General features: G+C 38.6%; 1 protein-coding gene across 1 annotated transcript; it reads left to right on the forward strand.

Annotated features, from left to right (window-relative positions):
* The first annotated feature begins 1,649 nt into the window (after positions 1-1,649).
* Positions 1,650-23,722, forward strand: TMEM244 (transmembrane protein 244). The gene is made up of 6 exons (XM_054022874.1): positions 1,650-1,682; positions 12,236-12,321; positions 12,925-12,998; positions 20,097-20,222; positions 21,991-22,035; positions 23,628-23,722. The coding sequence occupies exons 1-6, from the start codon at positions 1,650-1,652 to the stop codon at positions 23,720-23,722; spliced, it is 459 nt and encodes a 152-aa protein (XP_053878849.1).

A 23,722-nucleotide genomic window follows, 5' to 3' on the forward strand; every position in this document is an offset into this window, starting at 1 on the left:
GCCCATCTGTACTTTTTTCACTGTGAATAAACGAACATATTTAAGACACCTCAAGGCAGACAAGATCTGGATTCTATGTGGACATATATGAAAATGCCATGGGATCGTCATAAGAGTCTTAGGAAAAATTTCCCTGTGGTGCAGCATTTTTCGTGCCACCTGACTACAATCATATCAGTGGCAGTGTCTGTATATAGCTTATTAAGTGTTTTAGGCTCGTTTAGGATCAAAGGCATTCTATGAATATTTGGCTTTTCTGAGTCTACCTCAGGCTGCCACCTTACTAAAAATGTTGACATTTATGACACTGTGTAAAGTAAATTGAACCTAGGATTTTCAAAGAAGCCTAAGGAACTAGACACCCAACTTCCATTACATTTCAATGAGAGTTGGGCACCTAGATCTCAGTTTATAATTTGGGGCTGGTAGAATTCGTTCCTTGTGAAAAAAAACTAGTTTTGTTCTGTTTGCAAACAGTCAGATTATTACAAACTAATTCATTATGATTTTTACTAATTAATTTGCTATTTAATCCTACAATTTATGTGAATTAATTCCAGGTTATGCTTGTTTACAACCTATTCCTGTAGGTCCAGAACAAGCTCTGGGCACTGTTTATATCCTCAAATTAGGCCTTAAGAGATGCATAGGCATTGTGTTGGCCTTTGGCATTGGGGGGAATTTGCCACAAAAATGTAACTATTTCCCTACAGTATTTACAACGTGAGATTACACATACCATGAGAGGTGTAATACACATGCAGGAACTCTTGTTTGTAGAGCATAGATTATGTTTTAAAATAAATCATTTTAATTTTGTCTCATAAAAATCCAAAAATTTTAATGATAATTTCTCAGATTTTAATGACGGTAAAGAAATTCAATTAATAATCCATTCATTTTCAGCTTCTGGAACCATTGCATTGTATTGTCTCATCCCTAAAAATAGATATAGCTATGTTATAGCAAGCTGTCACCTGTCAAAGTTGAAATCCAAATCCATTAAAGAACTGCTCAGTAATGGATGGATCTGCTACAAAACCTGCTAAATTCCATGTCACCCAAGAACAAAATAAGATTCAGGAAAAAGAGAAAGGCAATATCACAAGACTAGCATTTCTTCACAGAACAGAACAGAACCATACCTGATTAAATGTGAATTCTAGCTGATGTAATACAGTGTAGCTTTCAGAAAAGTGCTAACAAAGAACAAAAAGAATGTACCCTTCCAGATTTAAAGTAAATAGGAGTATAAAATTAATTTTAAGGACTGTAAAACTAATTGGAGGTGGGAGACTTTAAAACTGCTATTAACTGTAATCAAAGAACATTGCATAGAAAATAGAAATTATCATTTGCTGCTTTCTATTTGCAGACTTGATCGAGACATACATGTTTTGGTTGACCATCTCTACAAACAGTATGAGCATTTAATGAGCTAGGAAGGATTTTCTGTTTGGGCCACAGCAGCTTATAGTTAGCTCACAGATGGCTTGTGTCTTGGTCCAGTTTAATCCAATAACATTGCTTTACTCAGTCTTATACTGCACCTACAGGAGCACTTTTTGAGTGAAAAATAGCTTCTTTTTCCAGCTGACATTGACATAAGGAACATAACTGCATCACTTCCTTTTACTTATGATGCGTACATGGCTCTTAAGATCAACCTTCCTGAGACCAAGGTAAAAAGAACTGAGTTTGTATTACATTTTAGGTCATGTTATAGTACTTATGACATTACGCAATTACAGTAGGCATTTAAAACAAAAACAGTTGCCTGTGTTGTGACAGCATACTTTCCAGTTTTCAGTTTCTGAAAAAGCAAGTGAAAAGTGCACTACCTCCTTTATAATGCTGATAGTGAATACTACAACATGCATCTGATACAGATGTAAAGAGGGTGCAGTTTGCTAGATATAATTCTTATAAATGCCTAATAAAACCCTAACCTTGAGCTCTCCAAGATATCACCTCAGGTTCTTCCATTCTTTCCTTAAATTGCATAAACATTTAAATAAATAACTCTATGACTCACAATTTATTTGTGGGTTTTACTTTTAAAGAAAATGCATTTTTAATGGATATTTTAAAAAGGGGGGAAATATGTGGAACTTTAAATGTTGGATTTTTGAGACTTTTTAACAATTACATTTAAATTTCAATGGCAAAATACTTCTTTAAAAACTGAAGCAGAATTTAATACTTCTGGACAGAGCTTTAATTGTTGATGTCATTCTTTTAGTGGTAAATTCCTGGCATCTAAGTAAATGCATTTCCCTAGCCTACTTGAGCATAATCAAGGCAAAATAACAGACTACTCCATTCTTGAAGTAGTGGCTAAGGATATGCTGGGGACAAAGGGTGAAATCCTGGCCCCACTGAAGTTAATGAGAGTTTTGTCATGAAGTTCAATAGGGTCCGAATTTAACCGAGGATATGTAAGGGTCAACAAGACATCAGCTCACACCTTTCCTCCGGAGCTGATATTTTCACTTAAGTCCATGTCTCCTCCCCCTGCATCACAGCTTTCATTACAGTACAATCTTGCATCACAGCTGATAAAATGTAATGCCATCCTAATTCAGCTGCTAATATAAAGTTAAGACCTCCATGAAATGCACATCTAATTAGTTAAGTGCAATGTAAACTACATCTACAAAATTGTCCTAAAGATTGTACTTTTGTTTTTTGGGTTTTTTTTTTTTTTTTATAGCATGGTGGATAGACTGCCAGGGGATGCAGTGAAGTCTCATAATATTACATTTAAGCAAAAGTTGGAGGATTATATGGAATTGACCAGATGATAAGAGATATTTAGCCAACTTTAATTTGGAGAAGTCCCACGGGGTAGGAGTGGGAGGTTATGGTTTCAGTCTGTACAAGACAAAGGAATTTTACTTGCTTGTTTCATTGGCTGGTTGGGAGGGGATGAGATTATTTTTGACTTTATCTGGTGCACAAAATTATAAAAGATTGACAAAAAAAATCAACCTGCTTCAGACATGATGGGCATGCTTTTTGTCATACTGCGCTAGGACAAAAGTTTTTGGATTGAAAGCCATGCACCAGAATACATGATTTATTTTGCTTTCCTTCTGAAAAAAATGTTAGGTTCAGGTTGCCTGTGTTGCCTATGATTCTGCCAATGCAGGATTGTTCTCTTTATATTCTCTAGCGCTTTGTAACTCAAACATTCAAAGATTTTAAGGCCAAAAGAGATCATTAGATAATCTAATCCGACCTCCTGTATATCACGGGCCATAGCATTCCATCCACCTGTAGTGAGCCTAATAAATTGTGTTTGACTAAGAGCATAATATGTTTAGCTAAAGCATATCTTCCAGAAATGCATCCAGTTTTGGTGTGAAGACATCAAGAGATGGAGAATCCACCACTTCCCTTGGTAGTTTTTTCCAATGGTTATCATCCTCATTGTTAAAAATGTGTGCCTTATTTCTAATTTGAATTTGTCTGGCTTCAGTTCCCCAACATTGGCTCTTGTTATGCCTTTCTCCACTAAGTTAAAGAGCCCTTTAGTACGTGCTGTTTTCTCCCCATGCAAAATCAAGTCACCTCTCTATCTTCTTTTTGGAAAACTGAACAGATTAAGCTCCTTAAAAATTTTCACTGAAAGGCATTTTTTTCCAGCCCTTGAATCATTTCTGTGGTTCTGCTCTGTACCTTTTCTAACAGCCTTTTAAAGTTGTGGACACCAGAATGGATGCAGTATTCCAGTATCGGTCTCACCTATGCCATATACGGAGGTAAAAATCACCTCCCCTCTCTTACTCACTGCTCCTGCTTATACATCCAAATATCTCATTAGCCCTTTTTGCCACAGGATCATGCTGGGAGCTCATCTTCAGCTGTCTCTCCAGTACTACCCCTACATTCTATTCAGAGTGACTACTTCCTGGATACCGTCCCCCCATTCTGTAGGCATGAGTTCCACTATGTAGAAGATCATTCAAAAAGATCTAGCAATAATTACCAAAATAAATTAAGTTTTGGAAGTGGCTGAATTTTATTGGAAAATAGCCTTTTTTCAAAACTAAGAAATTATGTTACAAACTTGACTTTTTCCTTTTTTTGGTTTTGGATAAATGTGTTAGCAACATTTGAAAATGTATTTAAAGTTTTTTTTAAGAACAATCCAATGTTCTGCTTGCCAAAAATCCTATTTAGGGGAAATGAAAATATTCAGTAACTGATTTTGATCAAATTCTTTCTGAACAATTTGATCAAAATAAAATGAGTCCCCTTTAATCTCCACAAAATGGAAACAACTTGACATTTCAAAATGTCTCATGAATTTTTATTTTTGACCAGCTCTGTTTCCACTCATGACACTTAATTGTACTCCAAACAATTCCTGTCCCTCTTCAAATATTAAGTATACTATTATCATTTCCCAATTATACACATTTAATTTTTACTCTTTCTTCAGAAGTCAATTCCAGCCCTTAATTAATTTTTACTGCTGTTCTCTAAATTCCCTCCAGTTTGTTAATGTCTTTCTGGTGTTGCCTAAAATTATTTACATTGTTCTATATGTGGTGTCATCAATGTCACACAGAAAGGGACTCACTTCTCTGGTCTCTGCTGCAACATGTCATCATACTGTCACTTATTTTTGCCATTCTGTTATAGTGCAAGTTCATAGCCAATTCCTGAATACTATCACTTCTTGGTCTTTTTTTTTTTTTTTTGCATAGCTCCTTTTCCTGGAATTCGCACCCACTAACACTGCTCTACAGCCAAAATGCTTCTGAAATAAATGTAGTCAACCTTTACTAATTCTGGGTCACTGAGAATGAAAATGATGCTTAAAATTGTTAGTTGGCTCTAGTTTTCAAGATATGCTATTGGGTCAGTATATACGACCCTTGACTTGGGAATGGCGGAGGATAAGTGAGTTATAAAGGGAAGGGATCTCAATTTAAACCAGAAATGACTAAAATACATCTTTGACTGGATCTATGAATAAATCTATGACTGGGTTTGGACAGTACTTGCTTTTTAGGCAAAACAAGGAATGATGCAATCTGAAGCTGCTATTGCATCATACATGATATGAATTGCATCATGTTATTCCTATAAGTCATGGATGATGCAATCATAACGAAGCTTACATCACTCTGCTGAACAAATTGCCCTAAATCAGCTCTAGAAATCATACAGTATCGTGCTCTCTTATTTGTCAGTGTTTGATTTTGCAAATGGACACATTTCTGTTTAGCCAAAGTGAGCAGAGATGCCTCGTACTTGTGTGAACAGTGTAGATAACTTCTGCTATGTTTGTGGTGAAGTGACTTTTGCATCACAAAAGCGCAGTATAACCATTATGGTTAAGAAAGCCTATTATTTTGGCTGCAAAATTGGAGATCAGGACAAGAGGTGGGCCCCACACATATGCTGCAACACTTGTGCAACAAATCTTCGCCAGTGGTTGAACAGGAAAAGGAAATCTATGCCTTTTGCAGAGCCAATGATTTGGAGAGAGCCAACAGATCATACCAGCAATTGTTACTTCTGCATGGTGCCTCCAGTTGGGAAAGGTGTGTCAAAGAAGAAAAAGCGGACTGTGCATTATCCAAACATTCCATCAGCTATACGCCCAGTACCCCACGGAGAAGGACTGCCGGTTCCTGATTCACCAGAATCAGTCTCACTTGAGTCAGACGAGGAAGAGGATGAAACTTCTGGTCCTGAACCATCAATGTCACAGGGCCCACATTTTCTCCCATCCTCTTCCTCTGAACCACACGTGAACTGAATGACCTTGTCAGGGATTTGGAACTACCCAAGAGTAAGGCAGAGCTGTTGGGCTCCAGACTACAGCAGTGGAATCTCCTGGCAGGTGATGTTAGGGTTTCCATGTTCCGTGACTGTCAAAAGGATCTTGTCCCATTCTTCTTCATGGAAGGTGATCTTGTAGCCTGCAACAACATCGATGGTGTGATGGCAGCCCTCAACATCCTTCACGATCCAGATGAGTGGAGACTGTTCATTGCTTCATCGAAGACGAGTCTTAAAGCTGTTTTACTGCATAATGGCAATGTTTTGCCATCAATTCCAGTTGGTCATGCAGTCCATATGAAGGAAACCTATGACAACATGAAACAACTTTTGAGGTGCATAAACTATGACCAACATCAGTGGCAGCTTTGTGGCGATTTGAAGGTTGTTGCTCTCTTGCTTGGTCTGCAGACTGGATACACAAAGTACTGCTGTTTTCTCTGCGAATGGGATAATCGTGCAAGAGATTCCCACTACATCAAGAAAGATTGGCCACTCCGACAGTCATTGGAGCCTGGGAGGAAAAGTGTTCAGCATCCACCACTTGTTGAATCAAGGAAGATTTTGTTACCACCCTTACACATCAAGCTGGGTCTGATGAAGAACTTTGTCAAGCCCATTGACAAAACACAATAAGCTTTCAAGTACCTCCGTGGAAAATTTCCAAGGTTAAGTGAAGCTAAGATAAAGGAAGGTGTCTTTGTTGGTCCTCAGATTCGTGAACTTCTTCGAGATGATGCATTTGACCGTGCACTGCGTGGCAAGGAAAAGACGGCATGGAAAGCCTTCCAGTTAGTGGCAATACATTTTCTCGGAAACAACAAGGCAGACAACTACAGGTTGTTGGTGGAAAACCTCCTCAAGGCATACAAAAGCCTTGGTTGCAACATGTCACTAAAGATACATTTTTTGCACTCTCATCTAGATTTTTTTCCACCGAACTGCGGAGCAGTGAGCGACGAGCACGGCGAGCGATTTCACCGGGACATTGCAACAATGGAGAAACGCTATCAGGGCAAATGGAGCCCATCAATGCTTGCAGACTATTGCTGGACAGTGACAAGAGATGCTCCATTTAATGAATACAAGAGACAAGCCAAGAAGCGCCGAGTAGACACGGAATAGGACTAAACTATGTACATAATAGTGTTTTGCCTTTTGTTTCATAATAAATTTTATTTATATAACCCTTTTGCTGATATTTAAAGTGTTACATAAACAGGACAGGTGAAATATTATTATGTAAAGCAACCATAAACACATGAAAAGACCTAGGTTTACAATTTATGATTAAAACTCTACTATCTACACAATATACATAGACCTAAAATGTAAAAACTGAAATATCTTAGAAACAGTAGCCAATCAGTTGTTTTAATTGTCATATTTGAATTCAGCACATCAAAATACATAATAAATAGTACATTTTATCTCTGAAACAGACGACTTCTCAAAAATTGTAGACCAGTGTTATCTGTGGTTGGAATTTTTCTCTATATCAATTTGCATCTTTCCAGTTTGAAACTCAATTTAATTTTCCTGCCCATAGAACTGATCCAGAAAGGAACAGAGGCTTCCTGACTTCCACTGATGTCAATTCAGATCAGCTGATACTAGGAATTGAGCATGTCTTGCATTTTACAGAATTGCTCAGCAACTTGCAGGATTAGGCCCCATAACAGTAACCTCTCTAGATGCCTTTGTATTGTTATTGTTCTCACTTAGGGTCATATACAAATATAATTAGTTAATGTGCTTTTCCCCCCACTCTGATCATAAAGAATGTTAAAAAAGACTAACACTAATCTTAGTAATTCAATGGCCCCAGGGACTTATGAGATGGCCCCAGATTACTTATAATAACATAAGATGTCTTGATAGGTTATCAACTACCATTTAGATTGGCTGATCAGTTTTCTAGTATGTATTAAGATGTACTCTTAAGGAACAAACTTCTACAACTTTCCATGAGTCAGATCATGAGGGTGCTGAAACCAAACAAACATTATGATTCATCTAAAGCTAGTAGAAAAGATGTAACAGAAGAGCACTCTTAATAAAATAAAGGGAGAAAGTATCATTTTCTTTGCAAGAGAAGGGGTATTTTCACTGAAGTGACGGTACAGAGCAGAATGTTGGATGTTACATGCCCAGGATTTATTAACGAAGGAAAGGATTTGTGTCTGTGTCATACATCTCTTTGAAAACGTACTCCTAAATCTTCCTGAGTCTAACTCATCCCATACCTGTAAATAACCACATTAAATTAAATTAAACTACTATCAGAAGTGACATTGTGACCTATTTACCTTTGCAAAAGATATATGGAGAGAGAGATCTATCTATCTACCTATACACGCACACACGCACACACGCACACACAATCTCATCCAGCATATGGAAAACAAAAGCACTATATGAAATGAATACATATATATATATATATAATAAATATATGTATTCATTTCATATAGTGCTCTTGTTCTCCATACGCTGGATGAGATATGTTCTTTACCTAGAATTTAAGAGCAAACATTTATATCAAGTAATTTTTAAGAAAGAAAATTCTCTAAGCCTCTTTAATTATGGTGTAATGAAAGGAAGAATCTCCTTTTTATCGGTTATTGTTATGAATGTGTGGGAATCTAGCAGGAGTTCAAAAGTTCCAGCAAGACTTAAATGAAAGGAACGTTTATTCCCTTTCATCTCCTCACATATAGTAAATAAAAAAAAGGAAACTATTTCCCCCTGCAGTCCTTCATTTCAAACCCTGTACAGCATACCATTAGTTTTTAAGCACTGGAACTGTACCAGACACAGATGAAGACATGGTTAGCTTCTGTGCCACGGACTATGTAAAAGACAGGAATAGATGAGACTAAGGTCTGGTCTATACTACCCGCCTGAATCGGCGGGTAGAAATCGACCTCTCGGGGATCGATTTATCGCGTCCCATCGGGACGCGACAATCGATCCCCGAATCGGCACTCTAACTCCACCAGCAGAGGTGGTAGTAAGCGCCGCCGACAAAAAGCGGCAGAAGTCGATTTTGCCGCCGTCCTCACAACGGGGTAAGTCGGCTGCAATATGTCGAATTCAGCTACGCTATTCACGTAGCTGAATTTGCGTATCTTAAATCGACTCCCCGCTGTAGTGTAGATGTACCCTAAAACTCACCAGCAGACCTAGATGATGGAAATAACTTACACCAGTGTGGTAGTGTTTTAAATTGGGATCCTGAATGTGCAACGTTCATGGCATAATGCCAATAAGGCTTAACATTTGTGGGCCTCATAGAAATGAGTTTTCAGAAACTGAACAACTCAGCTCAGAACACATTAGCCAACTGTTACCAAATATTTAATTCAGAGTTAAAAGTTAAATTTAAAAGAAATTCAGACGTATTAAGTTACTGAAATGTACTTCTAAAGCACCCAAACAACCCTAATTCTTCCCTCTAGAGATACCATGCAATAACCATGAAATTAGAAGTAGTGTATAGTTGTGTTTGCAGTTGCAGATTAGATGAAATTGAATTTTAAAGACAGACTTTTGTTCAGGTTTTTCATTGTGTTGTCATTCAAGACAGAGTTAAGGTTGTGTGTGTGTTTTTAACCGTGCATATAGTGTCAAGCAAGGCTGGTCAAAAATTTCCCCTCAAAACCTGCAAACCAAACAAATGTCAGTTTTTGACAAAACATTGACATTTTCTGTGGGGAAAAAACATTTCTGACCAGCTCAAGTACCAAACTTGTGATTGTGGGTTTAGAAAAAACAAACAAACAAACAACAAAACGTTTAGTGCCAGATTTACGAGATTACTCTGGCTGCTTTACGACACTTTGGATCAGAACAAAGCAACCAAAGCAAGTGGCTAGTTTTCCCCATTTCATGACCTCCACAGTTTTCTGTGCATATGCCAACCCTTCCCTTCACTCTCGTTCCTGTCTGCAAATTGCCCTTCACCCTACCCCCAAGTTTGATTTGCCTATCCTCTCTGTTGAATATCTGTAGTTCTTGCTGAAGAAGAATGTTCTTCTACAAAGAATTCCACAAAGTACTGCCCTCTTTCAAACTTGCTGCCATCTCTATTGCTTTCAATACGAGTTACGCTAAAGGCTAACAAGCAAAACTGCGCATCATCTCCTATTGTTCCCAGGAGGATTGAAGTCAATCTCCCCTCAGGATAGATGACAGCTCCTGGTAACAAAGATTAACATGATTATGTTGAGGTCCTGATTTTCCATCACCTGGCACCTTGTGCAGTCATTTACCCCTATGCAAAGTGGGTGTAAAATGCTACCAGAATATTAGCAGTTTACAGTCACTTTGCACAGGTGTAAATGGTTACCAAGGTGAAAAGCAGTGAAGAATTAGGCCCAGAGCATGAACCCTGTTTCTTGCCTACTAATATAAAAATAATTACTGGAATTTACCAAGCTGCAAATGCCTTCAGCTCTGTACAAAGTTGATACTAATAGCAAATACTTAAAAACACTCAGAGCTCTAATCTCCCTTTGGTTTTTGTATGGGTCTTTGAGTGCAATGGAAGAAAAACTAGGTTCAGAAAACAAACAAATGTTCATCCACCATTCCAACTACAAGGCAGGTAAGTGAGTGTCAGTCGCCTTCTCCGGTTGGGCTCATTGTCTGCTGCTCCCACTGTGCATGTATCTGTCTCAGTCATTGCACAATGCAGGAGCTGTCAAAGCAAGAGCTAGAGAGAGGCAGCCACCTGACCATGTGGCAGAATTAAACATGCACACCTATATTTATTCTCAGAGATAGGGTGGGAGACGAAGAACATGAGGAAAAGAGAAGGGTTAGACTCTGTAGGAAGAAAAAGGTGCCCCTGTGTGAAGAAAGAAAGAGACAGGGAACTGCAGAGAGTGCAGAGGCCAAGAGAGAAAGTGCTGGGAAGGAGTGGAGGAGAGGCAATAGGACACAGGAGATGAAAATGGAGGAATTAGGGGAAAGAATAAAAGTAAAATGGGAGGGAAGATGGGGATAAATCTGAAATGGGTAACAGTGAGAGGAAAGAAGAAGCTGTTTTTTAAAGAAAAGGAAAGGGAGGGACATAAATACTGACCAGCATAAGAAAACATTAGACAATATGGAAGTTGAGGGAGAGAACATATATTTCCTGACTCTATTGCTCCAGGATGATCCCGCCCACCACACTGTGCTGTAAACATCTGGTGCTACTTTTTTGCTTGCTGGTTTTAAGTGTGCATTTGAAACTAATGCACACACCAGCTTTTTATGCATGCAAATCCCTGACTTCAAGGTGTGTTTTTTTAAATATAGGGGTGAATGGATACCTCAGAGCACATCATACATAATAGTGAGAATAACAGAAACCAAAGTGGACTCCAGTGGCCAGCATCTGTTATTACTATCAAAATATATTAGCCTATAAAATACAATATACCTGCAGCAATTAATTCAGGGAAGTCTGATGACCTGTGTTTTGCAGGAGGTCAGACTAAATGATCGCAATGGTCCCTTCTGGCCGTCTAATCTGTGAACTATTATACCTTACATGTCTCTAGCAGCTTTCACCAGAGGATCTTAAGATACTTTAAACACGCTAACAAATTAAGCCCCAGAACTCCGCTGTGATGTAGTGTTACCTCAATTTTACATATGGGGATAGCGAGGAACACGGGCATTAGATGATGTACCCAAGGTGTCTCTGGAAGTCTGTAGCAAAGCATGGAATGGAATCCAGCCTTCTTTTTTTCCCCCAGACCTTTGCTTTGACCATTAGATAATGGTTGCTTTCAAAAACTTGGATTTTTTTTTTACAAATAGCCTCAATAAAGTTTTAAATTGTTTTATGTTTTAAGAGAGATGTCCTTTAAGAGTCTATGTCCTTGTCAATGAAACTATATAGTAGCATCACATGGATCTCTGGACACAGACAGGATAAAAGCATCACTACTGTATGGTTTTCTATATGTATATATAGATACACCTCATGATGGCAATTATAGGGAGGGCATTTCCTGGCGGTTAATAACTAGGCTTGATTAAACCTCTGGATCTTCTTAGGCTCTCAACTCCTCCTGCTGATCATTAACTGCCAGGAAATGTGTTTTCCACTGGCCATTTTGATTACATAGGCCTCTAGCAGTTAATCTCTGGATACATAATAAGAAAGGAATGTTCATTACACTGTATATTTCTTTTCAAAAATATGAAAAAAATGATAAATTTTAGGGGGTGGGTTATTTGAAAACACATTATAACAACATTGTGTCATTTACTTGAGGACTTTATATAAGATGAGGTAAAAAAATCATACCCAAATACTTCTTTCCCCTTAAACATTCAAAAAAATATTTCCTAAATAGAAATCTAGCATCGCTTGCCTGGCACCCCACCTAACAAATGCAGATAAGGAAGTAGGTTTAATTTCATTTTATCTTTACAGATTGTGCTGCTGAACCTGTTGATATGTGTAGTAGTTTTCTACACTGTGTACTATGTGGTCCTAAGCATTTGTTTCACAGCATTTAGGTAAGAATTTCTAGCATTCATAATTAATGTGATTGAACATAAATGGGGCATTTATGATTTACAACCTGGTGGAGCAAAGGAGGGGGAGAAGTCTAGAAAATGACCTCAGTTATATTGTAGGCACAGTTTTCAGCATCAGACACGCTAGAGTGCCTGAACTTCCATTTAGATGAACAAATTAGCACTTGGATAGATAAAAATATTTTTAGTTGCCAGTTTGGCTCACACTTTATTTTTGATCAAACCAGTTGACATACATATACTAACCGAAAACCTGAACACCAGGGGAAGATAACATTTTTTTCAAAAAAGATTTTTGTGGCTGACAGAAAGACTAGCTGTATTGCTTTAGGAAGTCATTAAGAGCACTTTTGATGTCAAATTGATATTAAATAAGAGTATAGACACAGTGTGTGAAGGCAAGCCTACGTCACACACTGGCAGCAAACCACAGACACTTGTGAACTCCTCTATTCCAGATTACTCGATTTGTAATCTTGTTTAAAAGAGCTCATAGAGTAAACTACATTATATAATGTAACTAACACATTAATTGTGATAGCATATGCAAATGATTAACTTTTTTTTTTTAAATCTCCACAGGTTGGAAATGTTGGACGGTTTGGCACCTTTTGATTTTAAGATAAATCCCTCATGGATTAACCCAAATTACATAGGTATCTTGATTTTGTTTCTTAGTTTTTGCAGAACTAAGAAAATAGACACTTTGTAGACATAAACCCAAATTCTCCCCCACCCCCATGCATATGTACAAAGTATTTTTAAAACATTCTAATAATGCCTCTCCACTTAGCTTCAATATTTTTAATGATGTTTTAATTGTATTGAATTTTAAGTGTTTGCTCATTTTCCCCATAATTCTTCCACAGGGTCACTTTATAAATTAACATATTTCTTGTCCTCTCAGTAACCCATAGCCTTTCCCATGCTCTCTCTTCCAAATTTGCATCTCTCAATTGAAACCAATTGTTCTACCATGAAGAAGACATTTAATTTTCATTATAAAACTATTAATTATTCTGTGTAAGGTTACTGAATCTAATCTCTACTATAGTAAAGCTTCCTATTATCCATATTCGAACCAACTTCCAATAGGGCCTCATAAATAATAAGCCAAATTCTTAAGTCACATAAACCTCTTATTGACATCAATGGCAATTTTGCCAGTGCAAAGAGTCAATACAAAGTAAGATAAGACTTCAGGATTTGGCCCAATGGCAGTTCAGTGTACTAATGGAGAATAAAGTATAGTTTGAGCGAATACAAATCACTATACATATTTGTCCAAGATCTTAAAAAATGTGACCCTTTCCAAAGCTATTACTGTTTCTCTGTAGGGGAAAAAAGAAGCATTTACATAAATTAAGCTTCATCAGGTTTGGAATTTGTTGCAAAGAAAAACCATGTCAGCTGGAATTAGAGCTGTTCAAATGTAAATTGTTTAGATCATAATCTTAAACACTTACAGGAATAGAAAGTGCAGGGATGCTTGTTCAGTGCCATTATTGATTTGATTTTAGATGTAAAAAAAAAGAACATTTCAATTAGATTAGCAGAAAAATGGGTTACTAGAAAAAATATAGATCCTACACAGTGTGAACTAGTGTACATTTGCACAATGCCAATGTAAATACTGAATCTCAACATAATTGATAGGATTTGTATTTAAATTATAACATTATAGTTTGTTACATGCCTTCACGTGCAGGGTGCTAAACAAGATATATTGAAAACATATTAACCATTTGTGCAATATAGTCTACCAGCCTGGACCCATTTTGGGTACATTGGGGTAAACCAGGAGCTAGAAAAATTTCATTGCTACCATGGCAGGCACATATGTGGTGGTCATCACAAGAGTGGATGTAGATGCCAGAAGTAGTGTGTTTTTTTTATATCACATAACGTCTAAAGTAAATGTTATCAGCCATCCAATCTGAAAAAAATCAATACAATCACAAAAGGGGCCATAACTCAAATAAGCTGTTTAATTTTGACCAAAATTAGCAGTAGGCTTCTAAATACAATTGATAATGTAATGATGTACTCAAAATAGTACTATTTTGGAAAGCTTGGGAAATATTAAACCCCAGGCAATATATTTTATGCATTTTCCCATACTTTTTGTCTTCGGTTAAAGCAAAAGTCTGCAGTCACGACAGCATACCATACACTACATCAAAATATTTGTCATTATTTGTAGAATGGAATGATTTGAGAAAAGTTTTTCTATCTGCTATTTTTATGAAGTTATGCAAATAAGAATACCCTTACCCCAATTATAAAAACCTATTTTTGATATCTGCTCAGCCGGAGACATAAGCAGAAAGCACACCTGGTATAATTGTAATGATCACTGAATACAATGGCAATTCACGTAAGGGCGTAGAATGTCTTGTGTGAATATCATGTGAATAACAAAAGTATAACCAGGTACTCTTATGTAACCCCTATGTGTAACTATGAGCTGCTGAATGTGTAATGCAACACTACTTCAAGCTATATTTACCCACAGAATAGTCACAGTACTTTGCAAATTGTTGAAACATTTCTACTCCCCCTCAGACTCTGCATCTGATGTGTTCAGTACTCTGTTGCCACACTTGTCACTGTCAGAGTTGCATAAATTGGACCACACCAAACCCTCCTTGTGGCATTTGCATCTCCCTGTTGCACAGGTACTCTCACAGCCATGCTGCACAAAGGTGAGGATGGCTTCTAGAACAGGTGGCAGTACCATTATTTTAGGAACAAGATGCCCAATGCTATCTATCATTTATCTGTTGCTGACAGGGGACACTTGAAGATACTGAACTGTTTGCATGACTACATATATGACTGATAATTTGCACATTTCAGGTGGTGCCTGAAGGAGTCCATTGCTGATAGTAGTTTCTCACTTGTTTTGTTCTTCTTAGCAAACAATTTATAGCACACGTTATCCGAAGATGCTTGCTTCTTACCCCAGTACAATCAAGATACCAGTGAGACATAGGCTGCGTCTGTCTCTTCCTCTATCTGAGATGCACTGCTCCCAAGATGTTTCAGACCCTCCTTGAGCTCTATACTCAGCTTCTGTCTTCAGCCATTTCTCTTTCTCCCCTGACACTGAAAGCTGAAGTAGTCACAGTCACTGAAAGCATGAATATTTGGCAGAATAAGACTGCCAAAGTCTCTTCCCAGCTCCATAGTCATTCTATGCATGAAAATGAATCTCTTCCTTTGGCCAACACCAGTTTTGAAATAGAATTAATCTATCCCAAGAATAGATGGGTATGTAGATGCAACATCAGTGTCCAAGCTCCGCATTAGCACCCTGTTTAATCCAAGTATTTGCTTTGCATGAGCAACATACAAAAATAGCATGAATATGCTTCCTTGTCTTCTGCCTCGAGTTTTGGTATTGCAGAGTGGGTGCCAGGTGCTACTTTCACTGCTTATGCAATGGTGTGAAACCCACCAGCAAAATACACTTCATGACCAGGTGGAAATCTCTGGTCACACTTCACAATCCAATTCCCTGGAGGAGATTTGATTTGTTCTGTGGATTTGATATCATCTTCAAGTTTTGCTTTGGTAGTGGTGTTAACACAGTGGGGTTCTGAACTTCTTGCATTTGGACTTTCCCTCTGCAGGCTCTCACCAGATTTGATTGATTCTTCATTTGCATAAAATTGTCACCAACAACAGCAGTGTATTGACATTTTAGTCCAAGGATAATATTTAACACCTGATCAGACAGCTCCCCAAAAGTTTTTCACTTGGCAGTATCAGTGCACACCATCTGCAGCAGCATCATACCATGTATAATAGCTAATGTTGGCTCATCAGATGCGGATAGCTCAAACATTGATTGATTTTTCTCCAGCCAAGCCAGCGTGTTGCTCTTTTGGGTCTTTCATAGCGATCTGTTCAAGCTAAAGATGGAAATGGGACAGGTGCCAGCTCATACTTCATCAAACCCTGGATATCAGCATCTCTGGACTGGGCAATAACTGTCAGCTTGCTGAATATCTGACAAGCAATTGCTTGTGCTTCTTTTGTTCAATTGTTTTGTTGAGATTACCAAATGATTTGAGATGATGCCTTTTTATGGGATCAAAGAGGTCTATCTCATCCCTTTGCAGCCTACTGGTTACAAACTGCTTCACTTCTTGTGTGCCAGTCTCTCTTATCATGCACAAACTTTCTGCGATTTCAGGTGGGGTGCACAGCAGACATTGTACTTGCAATACTCACAAGTGGCTATCTGTTGTCTGGCCTTGTTTCAGGTTCAGTGCTAAAAGAATTTGTCATTCTTTCAGTCACATTTTTTATATCTCGGACAGCAGAGTCATCTGTAGTCAAGCACTTTGTGGTAGCTTCTTTGTGGAGATCTGTTGCTGAAGGCTGCATTCCACGCATCTGTTGTTTCATAGCTGTTATAGCTACCATAAAATGCACAGTCAGGTAATACTTGGTCAGAGCCTTCTCCTTTGTGCAAAGATGCTGATGCTTCCCACAGTACTTGTTGAGACCTTGCTTGATAGCCATGTTGTGCCGTACACCACTGAAAGGTCTGGCAGTCCGGTATACTGCTCCCCGTCTATCAAGTAGGGCATGAGATATATCTGGCTTCTCCTCCTCCAGAAGTGTGACTCTACTACATTTACACCACCCCATCTATCATAAACCACATGACCACACTGGAACATGGTACAAACAAGCTCATACTGTCATGAGACTACAGAAAAAGGCAAAAAAGTATGGGAAAATACATACAAGATATAATCTGGGGTGAAATATTTCCCCAAATTTCCAAAACTGTACTATTTTGAGGACATGGTTGCATTATCAATTGTATTTAAAAGCTTTCTGCCAATTTGGGTAAAAAAAAATAGACTATTTTAACTCTGAGCTATTTTTTCAGATTCTGATAATGTTTAAACATTACGTGATATAGAAAAACTACACCATTGACCACTATATATGTGCCTAACGTGGTAGCAATGCAATTTGTCTAGCTGGTGGGTACCTTAACTCACTAATAAGATCCCTTTTTAAATCTGACTGGGAGATTAACGGTTTAGTGCACTATTCTCTTTTCTGTTTGGAATAGGATGACCACTCAGCAAGTGTGAAAAATCGGGACGGGAGGTGGGGGGATAATAGGACCCTATATAAGACAAAGCCCCAAATATCGGGACTGTCCATATAAAATTGGGACATCTGGTCACCCTAGTTTGGAAAGCATTTATCTGTTAGCAGAACAGTGTGAAACAAAAACTATAACAATAGCTGCTGAAGGTCTGTTGACACAGAGATAGAGAAGATTCAAAGTGTAGGACTGAGGTCACAAATGAATGCGATCTTGCTCATCTTATAGCGGGCCTCACTTGTGCACATTACAAAACCGAGTTGTGACCAAAGAAAAGAGAAGCCCGAAGCTGAAAATGGAGATTAGACGTCAAGATTGAGGTGTTGGGAAGCTTATACAGCACCTCCCTGCACTACACCTGGCTCAAATTAGTTACCCATTTTCATGAGCACTAAAATGACTAGTAAAATTTAAAGGGACACAATCAACTTGAAGTCTAGTCAATTAAAGAAAAAAGAGCTAAAAAGAGCTTCAGGTACTCCATTCACACAAGTGTTTCTGTCATTTTTTGGGTATGTGGTTTTACAATCACCTTTTCCTGATTTTTAATTTTTTTCTCTCGCCCACATTGCTGTGTGAAAGATCTGCAAAAACAGTGGAAATTAAAAAAAATTATTATATAAGGGAAAGAATGAAACTGACAATATACAAATGCACAAATTAAACTGAAGAAACAAAAATATTTTTCTCTACTCTCTTTTTGTCGTAGTAACCTTAACTGTTACTTGCAGTAACGGTAGGATAAACATTTGAAGTAGGATTTTTTTAAGTTGACCATGTCCCTTTAAAAAGAAAAAGAATGTATTATATTTTGAAAGAACCCTACCATCTACAAAGTAGCTGTTATGGCCCATTCTGTGGGGTCCTGTCTTGCAAACATTTATGCATATGAGTAGTCCCATTGACTTCAGTGGCACTAGTCACATACTTAATATTAAGCACATGCATAAGGATATGCAGGATCAGGGCCTTAAATTACTTTCAGATTAAATACTGGCTCTTTAAAAACATGTTTCATTTTCCTAACTGGTTTTGCTGTAGAACCGTTACATTTATAAAATCCATAATAGTGACTTCTTAAAAGACAGCTTTATTTTTATTTTATGGACAGTTAGGATACTAAGGGATATGTCTGTCCATTCAGTTCCTACTTAGTGATGTCTTCCTGTCGATCTAGCACATAACTGTGCTCATCTGCAGCAGACACTATCATATACAAAGTTGTGGTTTAAAAAACAAACAAACCCAACATTACTAGTTTTCAATATAGACAATAGTTCTGTGCCATTTTAGCATAAAAACAAAGGCACATTCAAGTTATAAAACCAAATTATAAATTAAAACCAGTGGACTGTACTTCATTTTTTGTTGTTGGGTAACTGAGAAATAGCCAGAATGTTTTCTGCCTGCCCCCGCTTGCCCCCTCCCCCCAAAAGAAACTTTGTAACAGAGATTTTTGATTAGTAATGAAATATAGAGCCATTCCCTTCTAGGTCACTGCTTCATATTTAGACTGGGAACCTATGGTCCTGTAGCGAAGCAAGACTCACCGGCGCAGCGCCTCCTGCTGGTTGTCTGGGAATTAGCTCTTTCCAGCCTCAGAGCACCCTCTGCTGGCCAGGTGTCTCACGTGCCGCTGGCCCCGTATCCCTCCAGGATCCCGGTGCCTTTTACCTTGGGGTTCTGCCCCAGCAGTATCCCCACTCTCTGGGTCTCCCCTCCCTGGGGAACCCCCAACCCTCTAAACCCACCTTGCCTCAGTGGCTACTGCCAGTCATCATCTAGGCCTTGCTCACTGGGGCAGACTGCAGTCTGTCATGGCCACTCATCATTGGCCAGGAGGTTGGACTAGCTGCCTCCGCCTAATCCCAGGCTACATCCCTGCAGGCTCCAGTACCTGTTTAGGCCTTGACTAAGGCCACAGCCTGGGGAGTTGCCAGGCTGGAGCTTCCAAGCTCCTCTTGCCCTTTTCCAGCTCTGTCCAGTACCCTGCCCCAGGCAGCTAGGCCCATCTCCCTCCAAGGCCAGAGTGAGACTCCCTTGCCTTCTGGCCCTGCAGCTCTTTTATAGGGCCCAGTCTGGCCCTGATTGGCTGCCTCCCAGCCTTTTCCTAGCTACAGCCCTCTCCAGGGCTGCTTTTAATCCCTGTTCTGCGGGAGTGGGGCAGTTGCCCCACTACAGTCCCCTCCACTGCACTGCACGGGGAGGAAAGTAAAAACCTAACATATAGGATACCCTGACACTATTCCTGTCCCTCCTCATTATAGCGGCTATTGTTTCCACTAAGGAGCCACTGGGTGATTGTACCATTGGTTTTTAAGAACTACTATTGGCTTCAGTGGGGATCTTGCATTACAAACTGATGGCACAATATGGCCCATGTTGTTCCACACAGGGGAGTGGGGATATAGCTTAGCCATTAAGGGGAAGAACTTGTTGATCAGCTGCATATTTTTCACACCCCTGACTGAGGTAGTTAAAGTGACCTAATTTTTTAGTGTAGACCAGGCCACAGGTTAACTTCAGAAATCAGAACTGCCTATTGCCATTAGTTGCAAGGATGGGAACCACCCTTCCAAAACTCTGCTTGGAGTAAATTCCCTGTTTTCCTTTATAGTTCTCCTGGTTTCACTGGAGATAACCTACTTTATTTGTGGACTGCTGTTTGTCCTGATTGTGGAAGAATGGGTATGGGATTATGCTATAACAGTTACTGCTATTCATATTATCATAACTGCAGCTGGTAAGTGAGCATGTTATTAAATATATGTGCAGTACAGTAAATTGAATAGAGCTAGTGAAATACTATCGATCTAATTTTTTTATTGGACTAATTTTGCCTTTTTTCCTTCAAGTTTCTCCCTCAAATTTTCATCTTTCTTGCATTCAAGCGCCACATGTAGATGAGTTACTGCCATTTAAAAATCTTAATACATTTTTGTTGCAACAACTTCCAAATGTTAAATTATCTTGCAGTGTATTTAGAGGTTGTATTGGCAACAGGGCAGCCTGTCTGCAGTTTCAGCTTGGAGGGTGTGCACTGCTATAAAACCAAAGAAGTAATATTGCCCTCAATGCCCTGTCCCTTTAAGGCTCAAACATAAATACCCCTGCCATAGTTCAATGTAATACTGAAGTTTGCCTCAGCCAAGTCCAACACAAAAGGTCTAAGTTGGGGCTCATTTCAGCTAAGTCCCAACAACGAAAACAGAGTCTACGATCTGCTCCAGCATCCTCACTTGTCACTTTCTCTCTTTCCTCTGAGGAAAGAGCTGCATGCTGCAAATGAGATTCATCAGCAGTTCTTGCTGGGAACACCTGCTGATCTACCCATGCTGGTTAGCAGGGATGGGTGATTGGGAGAGATGTTTAACCCCATCCTTGCCAGAGCCAACATGGGGTCTCTTGATCCCATCACAATGCTTTTTTAGGGGATTCGCCTATCCATCCTATTATATTTATCCTAGAAATTAGAAATAGGAAAGAAGTATTAGATCACCTATCCCTCCCAATGCACAATGGTTCTGGTTATTATTTGTGTGCTTTGTCCAGTTTGGTTTTAAATATCCCAAGGGATGGGACTTCACCATTTCCCAAGAGAAATTGTTCTAGAGATCAATAGACTTCACTATTAGGATCAATTTCCTGATACAGACTAAAAACCTTGATCCTGCAATGAGTTCCACTTGGAATACCTCCTTGCAGGATCAGGGTATAATATTTCCTTTACTGGATTTCATCCCATCACTGCAGTTTATATCCCTGTTAATCCTGCTAAATAATTTTCTCCTTCCTTAGAAACAATTATTTTAAAGGAAAATTACAATAACTCTGTACCATATCGGAGTTACCAAGGAGGATGGTTTCCATGGTTATCTTATGTATCTTATTCAGATCTTCTTTAAGAAAATAAAACAAAATAATTAGATTATTATTATTTATTTGTGCTGTAGAAACATAGGTGCTAAAGGAACAGTTACTGCAAAAACTGTTACTGCTGAGTGATTTTAGATGCCTACAGAGTTTTGAGGCTGCTGAGTGGGGATTTTGTGAATCCTGATGGGGCCGGATTCTGGGATTTAAGCACCTAAAGTGCCAGTTAGGCACCTAAATCCTTTTGTGAATTGAGCTGTAGGTGTTGCAACATTTACATCTCATTTGTGACTCTAGCTAATGTTGCTTTGGGGCTCTGTGAGATCAGCATCCACCGATGTGCTAGGTACTGTACAAACATATAACGAAAGAGAGACAGTCTCTGCCTCAGAGTTTACATTTTAAGCCCTCAATCCTGCAAATAATTACACCTGTATTTAACTTTCAATAGGACAGCTCACAGTAGTAAAGTTAGTCAAGTGGGCAGGTGTTTGCAGGATCTGAGCTTACATTTCATTAGACTTTACAATGTTAGTAACTGTATCTACATTTATATTTTTATTTTAGAAGACTCAGCTTTTCTTCGTGTGAGAAACTACCCTAAAATAATTTATGATGTAATGTTTTTCATTTTACAGTTATGTCTGAATTCCCTCTGATGTTGCACTGGTGGATGGCTTTAGGTACAGGTCAATTATTTAACTTTGAAATAATCACAAACTGTGTAGATTCATAGTATTTGTAGTTATGAATGGAGTTGGGTGAAATTTTTTGATCAAACCTGTAGATTCAATGTAGATTCAATGACACAGAAACATTTAGTCAAAAAAAAATTTTTTTAATTTTTTCTAATGACTTTCCATTTGGAAAGTTCCTTTAGATTTTTTAAAATGAAAAATGTTTAAAAACACTCAATCTAAATTAAACTTTTTTTTACTTTTTGATTCACTGAAACTGTTGAAACATCCATTATTCATCCAGTTCCAGTTATGAGATTTCCCTCTCTATCAAATGTATGGTATGGTATGTGATGGTGGACACCCCCATCCCAATCAGAAGGCGGCTAATGAAATCCTCTGGGTTCAACCACTACCAAATAGGCCCTTCTGCAGGGCCTGCTCCAGCTAGAGGAAGCAAGCTTAAGAAGCAGCTTGTCACAGGAGGGTATGGTAAGTGGTAACTAGGAGGAAAAAGCTGCCATGCTTCTGAAATAGCTGACTCTTGCTATAGCTCATAGCAGAAAGGGAAAGAGCTGACAAACCTCCCCCACTTACAAAGACTTACCAGACCAGGACAAGCTGATAACTGTGGGGCAGGGGTTGAAGATAAAACCTGACTGGGAGTCCAGCTGTGCCAGGCTGCCATATATAAATAAACCAGAGCTTTTTTCGGAAACTCAGAGACTGAGTGTACCCTTATGTGGGAGACCCCCACAGTGGAGAACTCAGAAAGGCTGGAGTAAATTTCTCAAGTAGCGAAAGGACTTTGGAAGGGAGAAGAGACCCTGAACCTGTCTGTGTGTGACCTCATGCACAGCCTAACAGGTTTAAACAAACAAGAAAGATGGTAACATGTGCTCCAAATAGTTGATATTATTTTTAAAAAGGACTCAGTCAAGTAGTTCATTTGTCAAGCCTTAAAATTTATATTCTAGGGCCAAATCCTGCTCACCTTATGTACATTAATAAGTCACATTTACAGATCTATTGGACTCTACCAAACAGTATGAAGTCATCAGGACTGCAACTGTAAGGTGAGCCTGATTCGGGTCCTGATTTATCCTGTTTCCATTGAAGTGAATGGCAAAACTCCCACTGATTTCAGTGTAAGATTAGGGATCCCTGCCCTCTACATGGGAATCCATTACTTTGAGATTTAGAAAAATTGTGGTAGCCAGTTCTTCAGGAGCAGTTAAGAATGCCAAGCTGTGCTGAAACCCTCAGTGACAGCAGTGCGCAGACAAAATCCTGCAACTTGTTCTGCATAGACACCAGTGACCATACAGAGCCAGTTGAGGGATCAGGCCAAAAAGATAAGAATAGAAGGTCTCATGATTAGAAATGAAAGAGAAAAATCAATGTTGTTTTCAAAATGAAAAAACAAAGTCATTGGCATGAGGAGTTTCACTTTCTTCTTTGTAATACCAGAGAAGTGTGTGAGTAACAAAAACTACTCTCTTTAAATATGGTTGCTTATAAAAATAGGATCAGTTTAATTATTCTTGTAAATTTTATATGCCAATATTAATACAGAATATTCTTACATTTCCTTTCAGGATCTGGCTTAATTTTGATGATTTGTGGAGGACAGGTTTTAGCATACTGCTTATTCAAGGACAACTTCATTTACCCAGTCCTGGATAATTTTTGA

Source organism: Malaclemys terrapin, chromosome 3 (assembly GCF_027887155.1).
Source record: "Malaclemys terrapin pileata isolate rMalTer1 chromosome 3, rMalTer1.hap1, whole genome shotgun sequence".
NCBI lineage: Eukaryota > Metazoa > Chordata > Testudines > Emydidae > Malaclemys > Malaclemys terrapin.